Source organism: Nematolebias whitei, chromosome 24, assembly GCF_014905685.2.
Source record: "Nematolebias whitei isolate Nwh7 chromosome 24, NemWhi1, whole genome shotgun sequence".
NCBI classification, from domain to species: domain Eukaryota; kingdom Metazoa; phylum Chordata; class Actinopteri; order Cyprinodontiformes; family Rivulidae; genus Nematolebias; species Nematolebias whitei.
Genome location: NC_056521.1, coordinates 1632767 through 1654185, shown reverse-complemented (window position 1 = coordinate 1654185; position 21419 = coordinate 1632767). Strand labels below are relative to the sequence as shown.

General features: G+C 40.2%; 1 protein-coding gene across 1 annotated transcript in view; it reads left to right on the top strand.

Moving 5' to 3' along the window:
- The window catches only part of LOC119429183 (glycogenin-1), an 87927-nt gene that overhangs the window by 31954 nt on the left and 34554 nt on the right, over positions 1 to 21419 (top strand). Inside the window, exons 6-7 of the mRNA XM_037696862.1 lie at positions 3781 to 3927; positions 18665 to 18839. Of these exons, the coding sequence (XP_037552790.1) occupies positions 3781 to 3927; positions 18665 to 18839 (322 nt within the window). The remainder of the gene's footprint in view (positions 1 to 3780; positions 3928 to 18664; positions 18840 to 21419) is intronic.

Sequence of the window (21419 nt, the reverse complement as noted above, 5' to 3'; positions counted from 1 at the left end):
GGTTGAAAAACGTCTTTCCAAGTCCACAAAGCAGGTGGAAAGACGTCCCTCTACCTACTTTGACGTATGCACTACAATAAATCTTGAGCCATTTAAAGGATTTTCAAGTATCTCAACTCGTCTGACAGGTTCTGCTCTGGTTTAGGATGTATTCCAAGTTTTAATGGATTCAGTACCACTGCGTGAAATTAAACGTTTTTCTTGAAGCACAGCAGTGTTTTGCATGATTTATTTTTCCATGTCCGTTCTATTATAGTTCTAATATCTCACCTGACGTTATAATTACAGAATTACAGCAGAGCAACTGTTTGAGGTTCGTTTTATTGACTTAGCAACAGTAGTATCAAAAACGGATACACAAGTCTTATTTTTCATCGCAACCTGGCAAGCTAAATTAAAGCTCTAGGTCTTTTGTCATAAATCCCTCAAAAACTCAGTTTTAAATCAGGTTCCATCCATTCAGTTCATTCAGTACATTACTGATGACATCATCCAGGTAATTGGGGAAATGGTGGCGCAGAGACTAGGGAGATGGGCCTGTGATCGGAAAGTCGCAGGTTCAACTCCTGGTACCGTCAGCATCAAAATGTGGGTGGAAAAGGTGAAATACCCACACCTGCCTCCAAGGGCGGCTCTGGCTGAGTGGTCAGAGCAGTCGTCCTCCAATGTCGTCCACCAGCAGTCACATGCTGAAGTGTCCCTGGGCAAGACACTGAACCCCTCAATGCCTCTGATGTGTGTCCCATCAGTGTATGAATGTGATAAAGCTCTGATTAGTCTCTGTAGAATGATTTGTTCAGTTAGATTTGTAGAGATCTAGTATAGAGCTGTATGAATGGGTAAATGAGGCACAGATTGTTGTAAAGAGCTTTGAGTATCTTGAAATAAGATAGAAAGGCGCTATATAAGTACAGTCCATTTACCATTTACCCTTAAGGGCCCCACTCTGGGCCCCTGAACAAGGCCCTTAACCCCCACCATTTGCTCCCAAAAAACAGGTCTCTCTTGTAAATGAGTTCTCGTGACTCAATGAGACTACCTGTATAAATAAAGAGTAAATGAAAATGACCAAAAAAAAAGATGTTGCACAACTGGACTGTATGCATTTGCTCAAATCTATTTGGGGTTTGTCATGTACTGTACAGTTAATCAGTAAATTTGCATCACAGAAGTAACTGCTGCATCAATTCAGTCTTTTTAATAGTTCAGTTGTATTTGCTAAGGATGATCTTGTTGAAGCGGTTTGAAGTCAGTACTGTGTACAGCAGTCCAGGTCTCTCTTGTAAATGAGTCCTGGAGCCTCAATGGCATTAACCTGTCTGTTCCCTTCTCTGCAGTGTTCTAACATAACAGTACTGGTAAATATTTCCCATAAGATGGAATAAAAAGGTAGAAGGGCTTTGTAGACATTTTTTCTGCAAGCTGAAACATTTTGTTAGGCCAACTAATAAAGACAAAGTACATTTTGTCTACAAAGTAGAATGTTACGTACAGGAACCAATATGTACCAAATACTCAGACCTGTGATAAATCTTGTCCTTCCTTCCTGTGCAACAGCCAGAGCTGCAGGGGGGATTGCTGTGTGCCGATCTTAGTTCGTGCTGATTCCATGCTGCCTTGAAAGACTGAACATGATGTTGGATGTGACCCAAGAACCATCTGTGCAAGTCAAGTCCATTTCTTCACTGGTGTTGAGTAGTTCCTGAATCCCCAGCTGGGTCAAGTGTGTAGAAAAGGTCAAGGAAAGAGCAACAATACAATTTCATGTGATAAATTACTGTGCTAACATTGGGATCATCTTAATAAGGCCATACACAAAATCCCACAGGTGTTGAATTACGGATTAAAATTACCTTAGCCTTTCTTCCGCTAATCTTCTCACAAAGAAAACATATTAGCAGTAACCCCAATGGTTCTGGCAGACAGCACTGAAGTCTTGAGTGCTGCTCCCACGATTTCAAGACATGGTTGGCCAACATCTGGACAGTTCCTGTTGTGCATATTCCATATGGCAGTGGTTCTCAAACTGGGATCCCCGAACCACCGGGGGTCCATGAGCCATTGAGGGTCCGCAAAAAAAAAAAAATATATATATATACACGAGGGAAGTGGTGGCACAGAGGTTAGAGAAGGTGGGCCTGTGATCGGAAGATCGCCCGTTCAAGCCCCGCTACCGACAACATCAAAAATGTGGGTGGGGGTAGGTGAAGCACCCACACCTGCCCCCACCCTCATTCGTCCCACTCTGGGTCCTTGAGCAAGGCCCTTAACCCCCACCATCTGCTCCTCCAGGTGTCCTACACAGCAGCTCTCTGCTCCACACAGAGGCTGTGGTAGCTCGGTGGTCTGTGGTTGCGTCAGGAAGGACATTCAGAGTAAAAGTAACTGTCAAGTCTTCGTGCGACTTAGTTCGCTGCGACAACCACTAACGCAGGGAGCAGCCGAAAGAAAAAAAATATATATATACAGTATATGTATATATTTTTTATATAAAATCACGTAGATGTTTGACAACCCGTCAAAATATACCAAAATGCAGGAAATCACATGTACTTTATTGAAAGTTTTCTAGGGAGGACCCCCAGACCCCTTGCACCTTAACCTAGCAAGTCATTGCTAGCTGCTGTGGCTAGCTGTACCTGTGCTGTGAGCAGGTATTCAATTCAGTTCAGTTCAGTTTATTTCTATAGCACCAGTTCACAGCAAACATGTCTCAGGGCACTGAACTGAAGCATTCACGTACGACACATAGAATGTTTTCAGTATTCAGGAGAACGGATCGATGTGAGGGATCAGCCAATGGGTATGCAGCTCCAATCCACTGACGATGTTTGACAAAGTCATTCTGCTGAAAAGTGTCATGATGAAATAAATAAGGCAAGAATTATATTAATAAGCATATTTTTTAAAGATATTTTCTCTCGTAATAATTAGCTTAGATGCTTATTTCATAATGTTTTATTTATTTATTTAATTTTGGTGTTCCATAAAAAACTTCTTTGTCTCTATGTTCACATAATGACAGTGGTTTCCTCAAAAGAACAAGCTGCTAACCATATGTTCTTTGACAGGGTTCATCATCTTGAGATAAGATTTCTCAAGATAACAAGTTAATACGTTTGGTTAAAAAATCATTTTCAGGTGACAAACGTAAATTATTTCAAACCAAACAAAAGGCGTATTTCATCAGAGATCAGTTCTCGTTTTGATTCAGGCTGATGACGTCACATCAAGAAACCATTCTCATTCCCCACCGCGGCAGTTAGAGATCCATTCTGGTGGTCCATGAAGACACTTGATGGAACACCAGAAACATCTTTTCGTGCTCCAATCATCTGCTCGCCTCGGGGCTGTGGGAGCTCTGAGCTCAGTGCTGCCGTCGAATCCTGACGTTGAGTCAAGAAGGGCATGCGGCGTAAAACAAAACTCCAATAATTTTCTCACGGTGACATCCCCTGAAGATGGGATCAGCAGACACAACAACAGTCTGCTTATCTTGTAAAATACGAAGTTAGTCAATATTGAGAAAAGCAGTAAGAGCCATACTAGTGGTGCCCACTTCTGGCCCTCCAGGGCCACTGCCCTGCAAGTTTTAGTTGTTTCCCTGCTCTTCAGCCGGTCTTTAAGTTCTGCAGAAGTCTTTTAATCAGGGTTGCCAAAGCAGAGAAACACCTAAAGATGCAGGATAGTGGCCCTTGAGGGCCAAGATATGGCACCACTGTTATAAACAAATAATCTATCAACCGCGAGCTGAAACCATTTGATCTGTTCATGTCTCCTTTCTGCAGCTGGCGAGGCCTTCGTGACTCTGGCCACCACAGACTCCTACTGCCAGGGAGCCGTTGTGGTGGCCCGAAGTCTGCGGCGCCACGGGACGACTCGCCACATTGTCGTCATGATCACACCGAATGTGTCTGAGCAGTCAAGGTGAGGGGCTTCTTGGTTCCAGATCTGTTGTTCTCGGTCCTCTCCAGAATATCTTTCCACCCGTTACATATTTCATATGTGGGGGAAAGTTGTGTTAGAAGTACATCAATAAATCCACTTACCTGCGTGTAATACTGAGCATCTGTCTGTGGACCTCTTCACACTTTCACCTGCTGATGCAGGTTCCACCTATCTCTACCTATCCCACTGATGAGCAGACAAACTTGAACACTTCTGTAGAGCAGCCAGCTGAACTGGTCTTGGGTCCTTAGAAACCCCTCCTGATCACAGCTTCAGCTAGGACCCTGTTGGTAACCATGGGGACAACCTCTACGGCACATCATTGTGAGTTCTTCAAAATACAACCAGGATTCATTCAACCTTTATTTATACAGGTTAGTCTTATTGAGCCAAGAGGACTCCTTTACAAGAGAGGATGACTGTGTTCTGTGTCTGGACCATCGTCTGGCAGTCCTACAGGGGTTACCCTCATCCAATCGGCTGTTCTTATCAGGCTGCTACCAAGGAAACATGTAATGCTTCACTGAAGTTTTGCACTGTTTTAGCTTGGTCCCTCACATGCTGGTGAAGATTCTCAGTCATCCAGGACATGATAAATTCAAAAAGAGTTCAGTACAAAAACAACTGGACAAATAAAGTCCAGTTGTTTTTGTACTGAACTCTTTTCTTTTTAACTCGTCCCTCACACTATCCTGAAGCGGAAGGAGAAGAGAAAGAGGCTGAATATGTAAATATATAGTTCTCTTCTGAGTACGATTGCCTGATTTTTGACCTCAGAGTCATGCAGCTTTCCCTTGAGTGGAGCAAGATGTCACGTAATCCCTCATTCTGGTGGGTTCTCCTGAAATGGAAAGAGTCAGCTCATTTCTTGGCTTGCTTACTAGCTGTGCATACCTCCTGGCAACAAAGACTTTTTTATGTGCCTGCTATTTCCACTGCAGGGAAGTTTTGAGGATCCGTGTAATGTAACGAGACCTACTCATGCAGAGGCCATAGGCAAAACTACCAGAAACCTTTTAGGCTTCAAAGTGCCAGTGTCCATACAGTCTCTTCTTCAGCAAGAAAGATAGTGATTGTTTTTAAGTGCTTGTGTGGAGCCCTTAGCTGTGTGTAGTCTTCTTCAAGCAGCATGCACATGAGCATTTCTACCATGCAGCAGGTATCATGTTTCATGGCCCCAGATGAGAGGGGCTAGAGGACTGCAAGGCTTTCTTTGCTTTACCTCAATCGACCCCAAATGTTTTTCCATGAGGACTGCCATAGTAACCATATTAGAAACTAGATGCAGTAGCCCCAGCCCTAGGTAAGGATTATTCATAGACAAACCGCTGCCATTAAGTATAGGGAAGAGGACCAGTTTTGGTAGCCTGTAGTTCCAGCCCTGATATGACTTCTGTTGTAACTTGGCACTATATAAATAAACAGAAATGAATTGAATAGATTCTAGAATTGTACCTACCAAACAACCCTACCCTACCCCTCCCTCCACATTCTTCCTGACAGTTTGGCAGACGTTGCCAGTCTCTGATCGTCTGTCAAAGGGCTGCCTGATTGATATTAGGGTCAGAAGGTCCACGTGTCACTTTCCTCATAGGCAAATTCAGTTTTGAATTGAATTCAAAATCTTACTTCTAACCTACAAAGCTCTCAACAACCTAGCTCCATCTTATATTTGAGATCTTGTTGTTCCATATTTTCCTAGCAGAGCACTTCGCTCTCAGACTGCAGGTTTACTCGTGGTTCCTAGAGTTTCTAAAGGTAGAATGGGAGGAAGATTTCCAGTTCTCAGGCTCCTCTCTTGTGGAACCAACTTCCAGTTTCTGTCCGTGAGGCTGACACATTGTTCAGTTTTAAGACTTTCCTGTTATATTTGTGTTTGATAAGAACCAGTCCCCTATTACTGCTCAGGTACTTTTATTAAATCTCTGCTCACAGGTCTGCTCACACAGGTCACAGGTGTCTTAAGTATCTCATCAAACTCTTACTCTATTGTTTTCACATTTATACATTCATGTATACTCGTGACTGACACCTACTGGACAAGCAGAATACATCCAATCATCACATCCCCCTTTCTTTAAAGTAAGAACGTTACAAAAATAAGCCTGTCAAAATTACTTACATCACCTGCAGCAAATAGAGCATAATACAGTATAGCTACAATAAAGGTACCTTAACTTTTACAAAATAGTTGACATACATTTAATACATTTTTCTCTTATACACTTATAAGTCAGTCTGTCAGGTTTTTTTCACAACTCTGGTAGATCTTCTTAGCACCGGTGGATTGTCTCTGGTGGTGTCTGTTTCAGTTGCAGGAATACTTTGAGAGTCCTTACAACCTTCCTTCGACTCACCAACAGTCTCTGATGGAGTTTTCAACAAACTGCGTCGATTACGTCTCAGAACTTGTCCATCTTCAGTTTTTACCTCAAATGAACCTGGAGCTACTTCCTGCAGAACAGTTGCTTTAGTATTCCATCCCTCCGCATCCTGAATCCTGACTGGGTCCTTGTATGACAGTGGGGATAGAATCTTAGCTGATCTGTCATAATATGACTTTTGCTTCACTTTCTGCTGTTGTAACTTGTACTCCAACTTTGATGGTTTCTTTTCACCTTGTACATTACTCCAATAACTTGGCAGAGTTGTGCGAATCTTTCTGTTCATCAAGAGTTCAGCAGGTGAGAATCCACATTGCAGTGGTGATGATCTGTAGCTTAATAAAGCCAAATATGGGTCAGAGTTACTATCTGCAGCTTTCTTCAAAAGTTGTTTGAGAATATGAACTCCTTTCTCCGCTTGACCATTTGATTGTGCATAATGTGGACTTGATGTTACATGCTGAAAATTATACTGTTCTGAAAACTTTTGCCATTCTCTGCTGTTAAAGCATGGTCCATTGTCACTCACAACACTATGTGGAATACCATGTCTAGCAAAGATTGATTTAGCATGTGTTATCACACAATTTGATGACATATTTGCTAACAGAGCCATCTCTGGATAGTTTGAATAGTAATCAATGATCACTAGATAGTCTTTGCCGTTGAGATTAAACAAATCCATTCCCACTTTCAGCCATGGTGATGTTGGAATGTCAGCAATCATCATAGGTTCTTTGCTTTGTTTGTTTCTAAATTTCTGACATGTTTCACATTTGCTTATTAGCATCTCAATATCCTTGTTAAGTCCTGGCCAGAATACTGATTCTCTAGCTCTCCTTTTACATTTTTCAATGCCTAGATGACCCTCATGAATCCGTTGCAGAATGTCCTGTCTTAACACTTGTGGAATCACAATTCTGTTGTTTTTCAGTAACAGTCCATCCACAACACTTAGGTCAGCTCTAACATTGAAAAACTGTGAACATGAACCTACTGGCCATCCTTCATCCAAGTTTTGTATGACCAGCTGTAACTCTGCATCCTTAGCTGTTGCCTCTACTATCTGTCTCAGCTTTTCATCTGACACAGGCAACACAGTAGACACCATGTTCACATGACACTGAACATCCTCCTCAGTTGAACTCACACCATTGTCTGTGGGTGCTCTGGAAAGAGCATCAGCAAGAATCAGGTGTTTTCCTGGAGTGTAGATCAGTGTGAAGTCATACCTCTGCATCTTCATCATCAGTCTCTGAATCCTCGGTGACATTTCATTCAGATTCTTTTTGATGATGGCAACTAAAGGTCGGTGATCTGTTTCTACAATAAAAGATGAAAGTCCATACACATAGCTATGAAAACGTTCTAGTTCATAAGCTAGCCCCAAGCATTCTTTTTCTATCTGGGCATATCTGCATTCAGCTTTTGTCATGGCTCTGGATGCATAAGCCACTGGTTTCCATTGTTCATCCTCAGCTTGAAGAAGAACTGCTCCTAGTCCATCTTTTGAAGCATCAGTGGACAGTTTCATTTTTTTCTTAGGGTCATAGAAGGTTAGCACTGGCTCAGTGGTCAAATGTTTTTTTAGCTCCTTCCACTCTTGTTCATGAACTTCTGTCCACTTGAACTGGCTGTCGTTGTATAAGAGTTTGCGGATGTTAGTCATCTTTGCACTCAGATTGGGAATAAATTTGCCTATAAAATTGATCACACCCATAATACGTAGGACACCTGTTTTGTCCGTGGGCTGTGGCATCTTCAATATTGCATTTATTTTATCCCCGTCTGGTTGAACACCTTGTGCCGACAATTTATCTCCAAGAAACATGATTTCTTTAACTCCAAACTCACATTTGCTCCTGTTGAGTTTCAGTCCATTCTTCTGTATGCGCTCCATGACACTCCTCAGTCTGTTATTGTGATCTTGAGCTGTTGATCCCCAGATGATGATGTCATCGATGTAGACTCTTGTTCCTTCCAAGCCTTCGATGGTTCGTTCCATCGCTCTATGGAATATTTCAGGTGCTGATTTTATTCCAAAAGGAAGTCTTAGAAAACAATATCTTCCAAAAGGTGTATTGAAAGTACAATACTTAGTGCTGTTTTCATCCAGCTTTACTTGCCAAAGCCCTTGTGATGCATCCAACTTGGTGAAATAACTTGCTCCAGCCATTTCACTTATTATTTCTTCACGAGTGGGAATCTGATAATGTTCTCTCATGATGTTCTCATTTAGGTCTTTTGGATCCATACATATCCTTAACTCTCCATTATTATTCTTTGTGATCACTATGGAATTAACCCAATCTGTGGGCTCTTCCACCTTTCGAATGACTCCCAACATGGTCATTCTGTCCAACTCTTTTTTCAACCCCTCTCGCAGTGGTGCTGGAATGCGACATGCAGCGTGCACAACAGGCTGAGCCCCCTCACTCAGCTGAATCTTGTACGTGCAGGGTAAAGCACCTAATCCTTTAAAGACATCATCATAATCTTGAAGCACTGCATCAACAGAGTCATAAGATTCATTCAGTTCAGTACTTATGTGATAGACTCTTTTCACCAGTCCAAGTTCTTCACAGGATTTATCACCTAAAAGTGACTCAAGATTCTCATTTACAACTGAGAAGAACACAAGATGTTTTGTCCCTTTAACTGTCACACTCAGCTGACATGTGCCAATGCACTCAATAGGTTGTCCATTATAGTCTTTTAGGCCCAACTTTGCTTCTTTTATGTGAGTTTTTTTCTGCATTGCTTTTATGTCAGACATGCTTATGAGATTTGCCTTAGCGCCTGTGTCCAATCTGATCCTGATTGCAGTTCCATTTATCAGCAAAGGAGTTATCCATTTATCTTTTCTGGCAACATTTTGTACTTCTGACTCATTTTCACAGTTCACTATGTCAATAAAGAATGTGTCACTTAGGTCGGTTTCCTCCACTAAGTTTACACGATTCCTCTTTATTTATTTATTTATTTATTTATTTATTTATTTTATTCATTTTATAATAATAAAAAAACCACAAAACAATTAACATACAGACAACAAAAGAAATAAAATTATAAAATGAAAGGTGGCAGATGAAGAAACAAAATCTTATATCTGCCCCTTATTTTATGATAAACAATTTAAACAAACAACTTCCTTTGAATACAAAAAAGAGATAAACAACACATTAACTTCCTTAATCGCAATGAATTACTGTTTGAACTCATTTCAAATATATTGTTTCAACAATTTATCCTTGACCATTCTTTTGAATATAGGCATTGATTTAGCTTCTTTAACATCAGTTCCTAATTCATTCCATAACCCAACTCCTTGAATCATGGTAGACCTTCCTTTTAAAGTAGTTCTATACTTGGGCTTCACAAACATGTCTGTTCCCTTAAGATTATAACAACTCAATCGTTTAACAATATACACCTGGATATTCGAAGGCAAAACATTATTGTGCGCTCTATACATCACTGACAATATATTATAATCCACCAAATCATAGAATTTCAGCAATTTGGTATTATAAAATAATATACTTGATGGATGCCGATAATGTTTTCTAGTAATAATTCTTAAAACTCTTTTCTGCAAAACAAAAATAGGCTTTGTAATTGATTTACATGCCTTTCCCCAAATACTAATACAATAAATCAAATGTGGAACAATAATTGTATTATATAACAAATAAAGTGCCTTTTCATTCAATAGATCCCTAACTCTATAAAATATTGCAATAGATTTAGATAATTTCATTTTAACAGAACTTATATGTCGTTTCCAGGACAGTTTGTCATCAATTATGACACCCAAGAATTTCACCTCATGGACTCTATGAATTTCGGAGCCATCAATTTTAAATGAGACATCAATAGATTTATTTTTATTACTAAAAATCATATAATTGGTTTTATCTAAATTTAATGTTAATTTATTAAGTTTAAACCAAAACTGAACTTTATCAAGTTCAGTCATCATTAATTCCACTGTTTGTTCAATACTCTTACCAAAACTAAAAAATGTGGTATCATCAGCAAATAAAATACATTTAAGGAGACCAGACACCTTAACCAAATCATTAACATACAAAATAAACAATTTTGGTCCCAACACCGATCCCTGAGGAACTCCGCATGTTATAGTGCTGTGATCAGATTTCACATCATCCATCTGAACAAACTGTGTCCTTTCCCTCAAATAACTAGATACCCACTGCAGCGCTACTCCTCTAATACCATACCTATGTAACTTGTCAAGGAGTATAGAGTGGTCAACAGTATCAAATGCTTTCTTTAAATCCACAAAAACATTAACACAGTATTGTTTTTGATCAACAGCTGTTGATACTTTTTCAATTCATTCCATAAGAGCCATAGATGTTGAATTATTTGCTCTGAACCCATATTGACTGTCAGTTAGAATATTATGTTTTTCAACAAATTTGTCCAATCTACTAACAAATAGTTTTTCCAATATTTTTGAAAACTGTGGTAACAAGGATATCGGTCTGTAATTATTGAATAAACATTTATCACCACTTTTGAAAAGAGGAACCACCTTCGCCACTTTCATTTGATCTGGAAATACTCCTGTTGTAAAGGACAAATTACATATGCATGTAAATGGCTCAATTACATGGCCTATTATGTCCTTTACAAACGTCATATCCATATCTATATAATCTTTGGATTTTTTATCTGCAAATTTATTAACTATGTTTATTATTTCTTCATTATTTGTCCCATTAAGGAACATACTGTTTAAACAATCCTCAATTAAATAGTTAACATTTTTGTCAACTTTAGGTATTTCAGCTGCAAGGTTTGTTCCAATCTTCACAAAATACTGATTAAATTTATTAACAATTTCATTTTTATCATTGATTTCATCATTGTTTATTACAAAATTCTGTGAGGTACCAGTTTTTGCTACATGTTTTTTTAAAACACTATTCACTACTCTCCATGTGGCCCTCATATTTCCACCACTTTTATTCAATAAATCACTATAATATTCTTTCTTATGTTTTCTTATAATCCCTACTAATTTATTTTTGTACCTCTTATATCTATCTTCTGCCTCTTGTGTTTTACATTTCAAAAAACATGAGTACAAATAATTCTTCTTTTTACATGCGTTTCTCAATCCTTTAGTCATCCATTGTTGGTCTACAATATTCTTTTTGGTATAGTTTTTTTGTACACAATTCTTTTCATATAAAGTTTCCAAAATATCCATAAACATATCGTATGATTTGTTTACATCTTTAACATACACACTTTCCCAATTTTGTTCAACAAGATCATCTTTTAATTTGTCTAAAGCTTTTTTTGATGTATTTATTTTTCTTTTCATACTAGCAGTTATTTTCATAATATTATGATACTTATTATATATTGTAAAAACCGGTAAGTGATCACTGAGATCTGTCGTCAAAATACCACTAGTCACATCCCCATTTATTGTATTTGTAACTATATTATCAATTATTGTTGCACTGTGAGTTGTGATTCTTGTTGGTCTTGATATCAATGGGTAAAGATTTAAAGTATGCATGGAGTCTATAAATGTACTGATATTATTAGAATCTCTATTATTCCCCAAATCGATATTAAAATCACCACATAAAAATATTGTTTTATTGCAATTCTTTTCTAGTAGTTCTATGATTCTATCTGTAAACAATTCTATATTTGAATCAGGTGGTCGATATACACAACTAATTATAATGTTTTTATCATTTTTATTATTTATTTCTATTGTTACCATTTCAATTATGTTATCATCAATAATTGACATTTCATCAATTAATTTACATTTTACCGAATTATTTACAAATAGAGCCACACCACCACCTTTCCTGTTAATTCTATTCATATTATATAATTCATACCCATCAATATGGGCATTATTTATATTTTCATCATTTAACCATGTTTCTGAAAATGCTAATATTGTAAAAGTCCTATTTAATTGTCTTAAGTAGTCAGTTATCATAGAAATATTTGCATTCAAACTCCTACTATTGAAATGGATTATTGATAGACCAGACTTTGTTCAACTTAAATCATTAAACTGTTTTTCATTGTAGTATTCACAATCCTTGGTAATTGGAAAAAAACCTGCATCAATCTCATCATCAACACTGTATATTTACGGTTCTGAATCTTCATTCTCTATCATTGATAGAGATATTCTTTCACTAGACTAATATTTATTACCATCTCATCTCTAGTTTATCCATATTTTTCCAATTCCTTCAGTTCTTTGATTATTTTAGCCTGTTGTCCTTCTTTTACTTTTATCCAAACATTTCCATTCCGTGTCCATGTTGCTGTAATTTTTTTGTTTTTTTTTAACAACCTTGCTTCCCGTGCAATACTGCTATTCTTTTTTGTTAGATGTTCGTTTATGTAGACCTTTGTTCCTTTTAGATTTCTTGCTTGCATTATCACACCATTTCTTGATTTTCTACTAACGAATCTAACAACTATTGCTGGTTTATTTTTGTCTGTTTTGTTAGGCAGAGTGTAACAAATTGAAACATCTTCATGATCAATATTAATGTCTTTTTCCTGCAAAAATGAGACTACTTGCTCTTCCAATGTCTGTAGATCTTCATTTGATGCATCCTCCGTTGTTACAGTGCCACTAACAACTTTGGCAAATGACCTAGGTTTTATTTCCAAGCCAGATATCACCAAGTTCTCCAGTCTTGCATTTCTTTCCAAGTCATCAACTTTGTTTTCAAGTTCAATAATTTTTTTGTCTTTTTCACATATTTGAATTTTTAGCTGTTTTACTTCTTCAAGTAACCCAATTAATTGTTCTTGTTTTGAAGAAAGTTTGGCTAGTTCCATTCCCATCAAGTTCAATGACTTTTTTATGTCCTCCATATTTTCTAAACTTAGTTCCTCCAAAGCTTCCTTCTTTCCTTTCTTCGATTTACTCGACATTGTTCATAGTACTCACAATCCCGTTGACAATAGCAGTCAGTTAACCAGGCAACGTCTGAGGCCTGATCCATAGTCGCCCCCGCCGTCGATGGCAACTAGCGGCCACTCACAGCCCCCGCTGTCCGCTGAGTTCTCCACCGAAGACCGTCTCCCAACAGGCACACAGACCTGACGACAGCAGCCCAGAACAAACGCCCATGCAGAGCAGGCCCAACCGCAGCAGAACGTCCCCACAGCAGCCACACCACCGCCGCTCCCTCAGCTCGGTGGTGCTAGCTTCACGGCTAGCTCCACAGCTAGTTGGCCGAAGCAGATCGTCCTCACAGCGGCTACACCACCGCCGCTCCCTCAGCCCGTCGTCTGTCAGGTGACTTCTAAACTGCTCATTGCCTGCTGTAACCAAACGGGAGAAATACATAAACTTCGGCGTTTCCCTTCACACCTCTCAACGAGCAGGTCAGATGCTGAACTTGACACAATGCTTCTTTTCTTCTTTCCTCTTATTAAAGCACTGCTTTGCAAAGTGGTTCTTTCCACAGCAATTTAAACACTGCTTACCGTAGGCAGGACATTGTCGCAGTTTATGTCGTAACCCACACCGCTTACAGTTGATGACACCATCCTCTGCAGCTGCCTTTGTGCATTCTGTGCATGCCGTTTTCTCTGGCAGGACACCACTCCTACTGTCGTTGCTCCGTCACTGAACTGCGAAGTAGTTCCTGTTGACAGTTCCGAAAATGTTCTCACTTGCTTTAGAGACAGTTCACTTGCCCGACACATCTTTATAGCAGTTTCCAGAGTCAGTTCCACTTCTCTCAGCAGCCTCTCTCTGAGTTTCCCATCACTTACACCAAAGACGATTTGATCTCTGATCATCGAGTCCTTCAGCAGGCCAAAGTTGCATGACTGGGCTTTCACTTTCAAGTCTGTCAGAAAGTTATCGAAGGGTTCATGCTGGTTCTGCATCCGAGAGCGAAAAACATATCTCTCATAACATTCATTCTTCTTGGGTGAACAGTGAGCATCAAACTTATTGAGCACAACATCCAACTTCTCACTGTCTTCTGAATTATCAAACACAAATGTGTTGTAGACCTCCAAAGCTTGTGGTCCTGCTATGGTCAGCAACATGGCTACCTTTCTTGGCTCCGGCTTTGTCTCCAGGCCCATTGCAGCAACATATAGTTGAAAACGTTGTTTGAAGGCACGCCAGTTTTCATCCACGTTTCCAGTCAGCCTCAAGCTCTCAGGTGGTTTTAGATCCATGATCAGCTTCTCAGTTTACTCCTGACACCATGTTATATTTGTGTTTGATAAGAACCAGTCCCCTATTACTGCTCAGGTACTTTTATTAAATCTCTGCTCACAGGTCTGCTCACTCAGGTCACAGGTGTCTTAAGTATCTCATCAAACTCTTACTCTATTGTTTTCACATTTATACATTCATGTATACTCGTGAGTGACACCTACTGGACAAGCAGAATACATCCAATCATCACATCCCCCTTTTTGAAAAATCATGTAGTTAGGGTTGGCTTGTTATTCTGCTATAGACTTAGACTACTAGAGGACAAACTGACCTCATTTCCTTAAATGAATGGTTAAAATCGAACATTTTTCATTTGATATTATTTCTATTTTAACTGCCATTGTGTATCTGTTCCTACCAAACCCAGCCGGTCGAAGCAGATGGTCCTCTTGTCCTGAGCCTGGTTCTGCTAAAGGTTTCTTCCTCACGAGGGAGTTTTTCCTTCCCCCTGTCACCTTCATGCTTGCTCAAGATGAGAGTTCTGCAATGGAGTTGAATTCAAAGCAGTCTGCTCCTCAGATAAATAATGTTAACTTATTTTTATACATATGGATGTTTCTTTTCAATGCCCTGAGATGACTTCTGTTGTGTCTTGGTGCTACGTGAATAAACTGAATTGAATTGAATTGAACAGCCGATGCTTAGAGTGTGCTGTTTTCCTGTAGGGCATCAATATTATAAGGCACGTTTCAATTGGGCAGGACCCACCAAATGTGCAGGTTCTTCTCAGTAGAGGACTCTATCCTGTTCTGAAGTTCAGGGATCCCAATGAGGACCTCTACCACCTGACATAAATCTCCTTTTTACAGCCACAGCTGAGTGCAAAGATGTCTGCTGTTACCTTTTGGACAAAGGGTGTCTGCTTCACGATGCCCTATGAATTGGCCCTCACAGAGCTGGATGCTCTTCCCTCTTTGTGACTTGAATAGAGTCTCTCTCACTGGGCAGTTCTTCCCTTCAGATTTGGCCCCTGCTGGCTGTATAATTTCCCAGGCGAATACGAGATCCTAACTTCTTTCAGTGTATGGAGACTGCTGTGGGACGTTGTCCTCTTCCAGTTTTCAGTATTCCTACTTAGGGATCTGTTTGAAATCCTTTACTAGGATACACCTGCTGCACGTTGGCCAGGTGCATTTCACAAAACGAGAATATCATGCAAAAGTTCAGTTTTGTTTTGTCAGTTATTTCAGAAAATGAAACAAAGAAACTTTATATATATTAAATAAATTTGTTACACTCAGAGCGAATATCGCAAGCTTTTATTTATTGTGAATTTGATGATTATGAATGACAAATAATGAAAAACCAAAACTCAGTGTCTTAGAGAGTTAAAACATTGTGAAGAGGTTCAACATTGTAAAATCCTGGTGTCTCAGCCTGATCAATGGATGAACCCCTGGACATAAGCCACAAATGTCTCATTCCTCAAGTCCGGCCACTCCTGAACCAGCGACAACATCAGAAGCATCTTGTCTGCTGAGGAGACAAAGAACTGAACTGTCTCTCAGTGGTCCAGTGTCCTCTTTTCACATGGAAGATTTATAAATCAAGACCCCAGAGTCTGGAGGATGAGTGGAGAGGTCCAGAATCCACGCTGTTTAAGTCCAGAGTGAAATTTCCACAGTTAAGTATGGTTGGGTCCATATCCTCTGCTGGTTTTGGTCCACTGGGTTTTCTGAAGTCCAGTCAATTCAGTATCTACCAGGATATTTTACAGCTCTTTGTTATTCCTTCCTGGTGGGGGCTAAGATGGTGTAAAGGTAGAGCAGCCGACTTGGGACCAGAAAGTGCGGTTCGTCTCCCCATCATGCCCACATGTCGTGGTGTCCCTGAGCAAGACACCCAATCCCTAACTGCTCCCTGAGTACTCACATAGCTGTCCATTGCTCCACCTGCGTGTATCTCACGTGATGGGTTAAATGCAAAGAAATAATTTTGCCATTGTTCAGAAACATACAATGATGACAATCTCAAACTTCCCCTCCCTTATAGAGACGCTGATTTCATCTTCCAGCAGGACTCGGCACCGGCCAACGCTGCCAAAGATACCAACAGCTGGCTGTGTAATGTAACTTTTCAGGACACCTAATTATTATTATTTTTTATTATTTGTAAGCCATAATAATCAAAACTATGAGGGAAAAAAAGTCTTGAAATATTTCACTCTTTGTGTAATGTCTGGGTAATAAATGAGTTTCAGTTTCTGAAATGACGGACAAAAATATTTCAAATTCAATTCAATTTCAAAAATATTTTATTAATCCCAGAGGGAAATTATTTGTTGCTGTAACTCGTTATCCTCATTTCATTAAGAGATGTTATAGATGCTGATGTCTGTAGGCAGGAAGGATCTCTTGTAAAGGTCCATCCCACAGTGGATCCTAAGAAATTGGCTGCAGATGCCGTCCGATCCGTCCACACAGACTCGGCTGGCCTCTCAGTTCCCCCGGGCTGTAGGACCGCCCGAATGCTGGACAGAACTCCTCCCACAGCGATGGCCACTCCTCCCAGCAGTCTGCCGAGCTCCTCGTTGCTGTGGACAGCCAACTGTAGGTGCTGAGGGACGATCCTGTCCTTCTGCTGTCATGAGCCGTGTTTCCTGCTAGTTCCAGGATCTCAGTGGTCAGGCACTCGAGCACAGCTGGCAGGTAGATGAGGATGCATCCACAGAACATCCTTTTCAACTCACTTGAGATTTGGGGCTGTAGTTGAGATATTATTTGAGCTTTTGAGATGTTAATCAGCTGCTGTTGTTTGTAGAAAACAGCCTTGTTGCCATGGTTACGCATCATAACAAATGTCCAAAACGAAAAAAGTTTCAGTAAAAATCCTTCCAGCTGCACAGCATCTGATACCAGAGGAAACAATCATCCAGAAAATGTGATTTATATCCAGAAAAAGAGGAATTAATGTTTCCAAAAGCAAAATCTCAGAATGGAAGTAACAGAGCTGCTCCAACATGCAGCCACCTGGAGCGGCGCAATTCTAGAACGGCATTTGAACTTCTTCAAAATATTCTTTTCACAATATTCTTCACAATATTCTCATTTTTTTGAGCTGCACCTGTAGTTGATTGATCAGCATCTGTCTGCTTCAGCTTGGTAGTATTGGCAGGTCTTTATCATCACACCAGGCGGTTGCCACTGATCATGTAAGCTGTCAGCATACATGTGCATCGTTTGACTCTTGGGTTTTATCGGGCACAGTTCACTGTGTTGTGGCATATCATGATGCTGGGTCTCCATCGATGACCATTTCTTGGTCAGCTTGGTGAACTACATGCTGATCTAAGCAGCTGGTCTAATAGATATATTGGAATCAATACCTGAAAGGCCTACTTTTGCCTTTCTTGGATACGTGTAATATCTTTTGGACTGTCCTGGCAGCACTTCTGTCTTTCAAGTATGGATTTTTTTTTTCTGGCATTGGGACTTTCTAGTCTGGCATTGAGACTAGAGAAGACTTTCATTGTCTTGTCTAGTATCGATGTTTTGTGTGCCTACTGACTGTAAAACAAATTGCCACTTGGGGATAATAAAGATTCTTGAACTTGAACTCGTGTTCTAAGGTCAAGTAACATATGTGAACTGCTTCATCCATCAGACTTGTTGGCAGCACTTTCTCTTCACAGGGTGTCAGAGATCTACCCCACATATCTGAAATACGGTGCATAATAAGTAAAGATGTAGTCTTGAGATGATCGAAAATGATTGGTTAAATTGAAACCTTGGATTTGTGAGTGGAGCGAGCCTCAGCTCTATGAGGTGTTTCCATCAAACCACCCTTGGTTACATGCCTGCACAGATGATGTATAGGTGAACCTGTAGGGTGTTTCCAGTCAGGGGTCATGCTCCATACATATGAAATATGTAATAGGTAGAGGAACAGTCTCTTTACACAGAGAACCAAGTTTACGGAACATTTAGAAGCTTCATGTTCCAACATGTGTCCAATCCTTCATCCCACTGAACCGTTGACCAATGATCTTTACTGTTGTGCTCTAAAATTTACGTTTTTAAGGTAATGCTAAAACACTGATCCTCTTAAATCCTTCTTTGTTTAGACTTGCCTTGGAGAATGTGTTTGATGAGGTCTTCTCAGTGGACATGATGGACAGTAAAGACCAGGTCCACCTGTCCTTCCTGGGACGTCCTGAGCTGGGTACCACCTACACTAAAATCCACTGCTGGACTCTGACTCAGTACAGCAAATGCGTCTTCCTAGATGCTGACACTCTTGTGAGTACACGAACATACAGTGACATGTTTTGGTCTGTTTCAACTGTTTGCATGTGGACAATCAGAGCAAAGCATAAAACAAAAGATCACTGGCAAAAAGAGCTACAATCGTTTTGGAAGAATCTTTAGACAAGCTTTAACACTATTCGCTTGTTGTTCTTCTGGTTCTGTCACAATTTTTGCTGAACTACTCAACTCACAAAAATCATATCAAAACAGAAAGTTTGTGCGCTGTGACTTTTCCTACATTGTATGGCATAGATAATATTTTTTAAAAATGGCTCAATTTACTCCAGAGACAACAAGCAGAGTTTAGGCCCATCTAGGGACGAGTGTCACAAATTAGCTTTGGCTATATACACTGTGATGCAGGCATTCGATTGTTTTGAGCTATATTTCTTGTAATAAACAGAACCAGAATCAAATTAAGCTTTATTATCATTGTACTGAAATACAGTGAGATTATGTGCGTACAGTCATCTGAACGATGGGCAGAGTGCTGCTCCTGAGAGCGCAGCCCCTTATTCTTTTTAGATAGGGAAAGGGGATGCAGGAGGCCATGAGGAGAGGATAGTAAAAAAGATCTCTTCGCACCTTGTCCTTATCAGGACACAATGTAAGACATCAAAACACTCTACCAGCAAGCACATTCATAGACACATTACTTATGCATTTGACAACAAGACGGTAAGATTTGTCCACGAAGCACTTCCAGATAGTCCTGTTAAGATGTTGGTGTCAGTCGGTACAGTTCTGATAGCATTAGACAGCTTTCTCAGTTTACTCGTATCCCAGGAGAAATGCGATAAGTGGGCCTGCTTCAAGGCCAAACAGGGAGTCAGATTCAGAAAAGCCACAGTTGTTGATTTTTTTCAGGCAGACTGTTATTTCTCGTCTGCCTTGAGTTCTGCTGGTACTTTTAATCCAAAATGGCCAGATTTGTGGGCATTCCACTGGTCCGTGCTTATTAGCTCCCTCCAAGGTCGTCTTCAACATGCTGGCAAGTCCCGGAAGTTGTAAGTGACCTGCGATTCTCACAAATCGCTTCCATCTTACGGCTTAGCTCTTAAAACAGCTGATTTTGAGTGCTTGAAGCACAAACCAAATCTGCCGACTGGTCGGCAGCTTTGCCATGGCCGTAACTGCTGCTGCCGTCTCCTTTGATAGCCAATGACATAGGTATCTGCTGGTTCCTAAAAGCAGGAACCCTGCTATCATTCCAGTATCTTCAGCATCCTCCTGAGACAATACGGAAAGGCACATCAGATCCAGGACACATCCTGTTGCGTGCATCTCAGCGGGGCACGAGGGTTCTCCAGGACCCTGTCGCTTTGTTGAAAAAAAATGATCGATTGCACCGAAAGTCCAGCTGACCAGATCCATGACAGTAGTTTACATTTTGGAAGATGTGTAAATAGGAGCTCCAATACACAAGACAGAGAGCAACAAAGCAGGAGGACGGGAGAGGGAGGAAAGGCATCTGTTTTGCACGAGAGCGAGTGGTGAACAAAAAGGTTTTTACTTTTTCACATTTGTGCTAAGAAGTTCTTATTCCGACAATCTTTATAACATGTGTACAGTTTATAAATCAGAATGTAGATATTGTAGTCGTTTTTCTCCTCGTGTGACTCTTATTGCTATAGGACCTAAAGCAATGGTTCTCAAAGGGTAGACCTGCGTTCGGACTGAACGACAAATCGCTCTGTAGCCAGAATGAAATGTATCAGTGTGGTGTAGTTTCTTAAAGACAGAGGAAGAGAGTGCAATGAGTGGTCGGGGGAGCGAGGGAGCCATATCATAGATTATACGTTGCTTTGACCAAGTGTTCTTGTCTCGTTGTTGGAACTGAAGCCACTAAAAGCCATTTCACAACAGCTGTGCGTTTCTGGAACCAGTGTCTATGAGACAGAACGTCCATCTTGCTTCTCATTGATCTTGTGTGTTTTTATTTCATCAACAGCGGCCGCGTTGGAGCGTGAGGTTTATTTCCTGCTTTCGCTAATGTTTTGTGTTTGAGATTCTACCGTCGCAGTCTGAAAACACAAAAACTGACCATTCCACCGCGATACACAACACAGATTGAGCCAGAGTCTAACTTTGATGTGACTTGAAAAGAAGTCTTCCTGGAGAATATCCACCCGTGACTCACCTGCCGCTCATCAAACATCAGCCTGCTCTGTTCCGTCTAATCTGCATCAAAAGTCAAGCTGAGTTTCAGTGAAGCTGAGAAGAAGGCCGACATGTTGGAGTTGTGCTAACTTTCCTGTCTGTTGTCAGAGCAAACACAGGCTGGTGTTATCTGCATACAAACCTGCAGCCGGAGCCCAGTAACTGGGAACATGAACACAAACCAACAAATAAAGGACTTGGTAACAGTTCCTCAAAATCCTGTTCTGTCCCATCATTTTTTAATAACTTTCAGTTTATATTAAATGACTACACAGTCACTGAGAGTAAATTTCATCTCAGCAGGTGCTTATCAGAAAATGCTGTAACCAAATTTAAACAATCTCTTCCATCAATGTTTCCTCTGTGTAGTGAGTCACGTGAGGTACGTGTCACTTGTTGTATGACAAATAT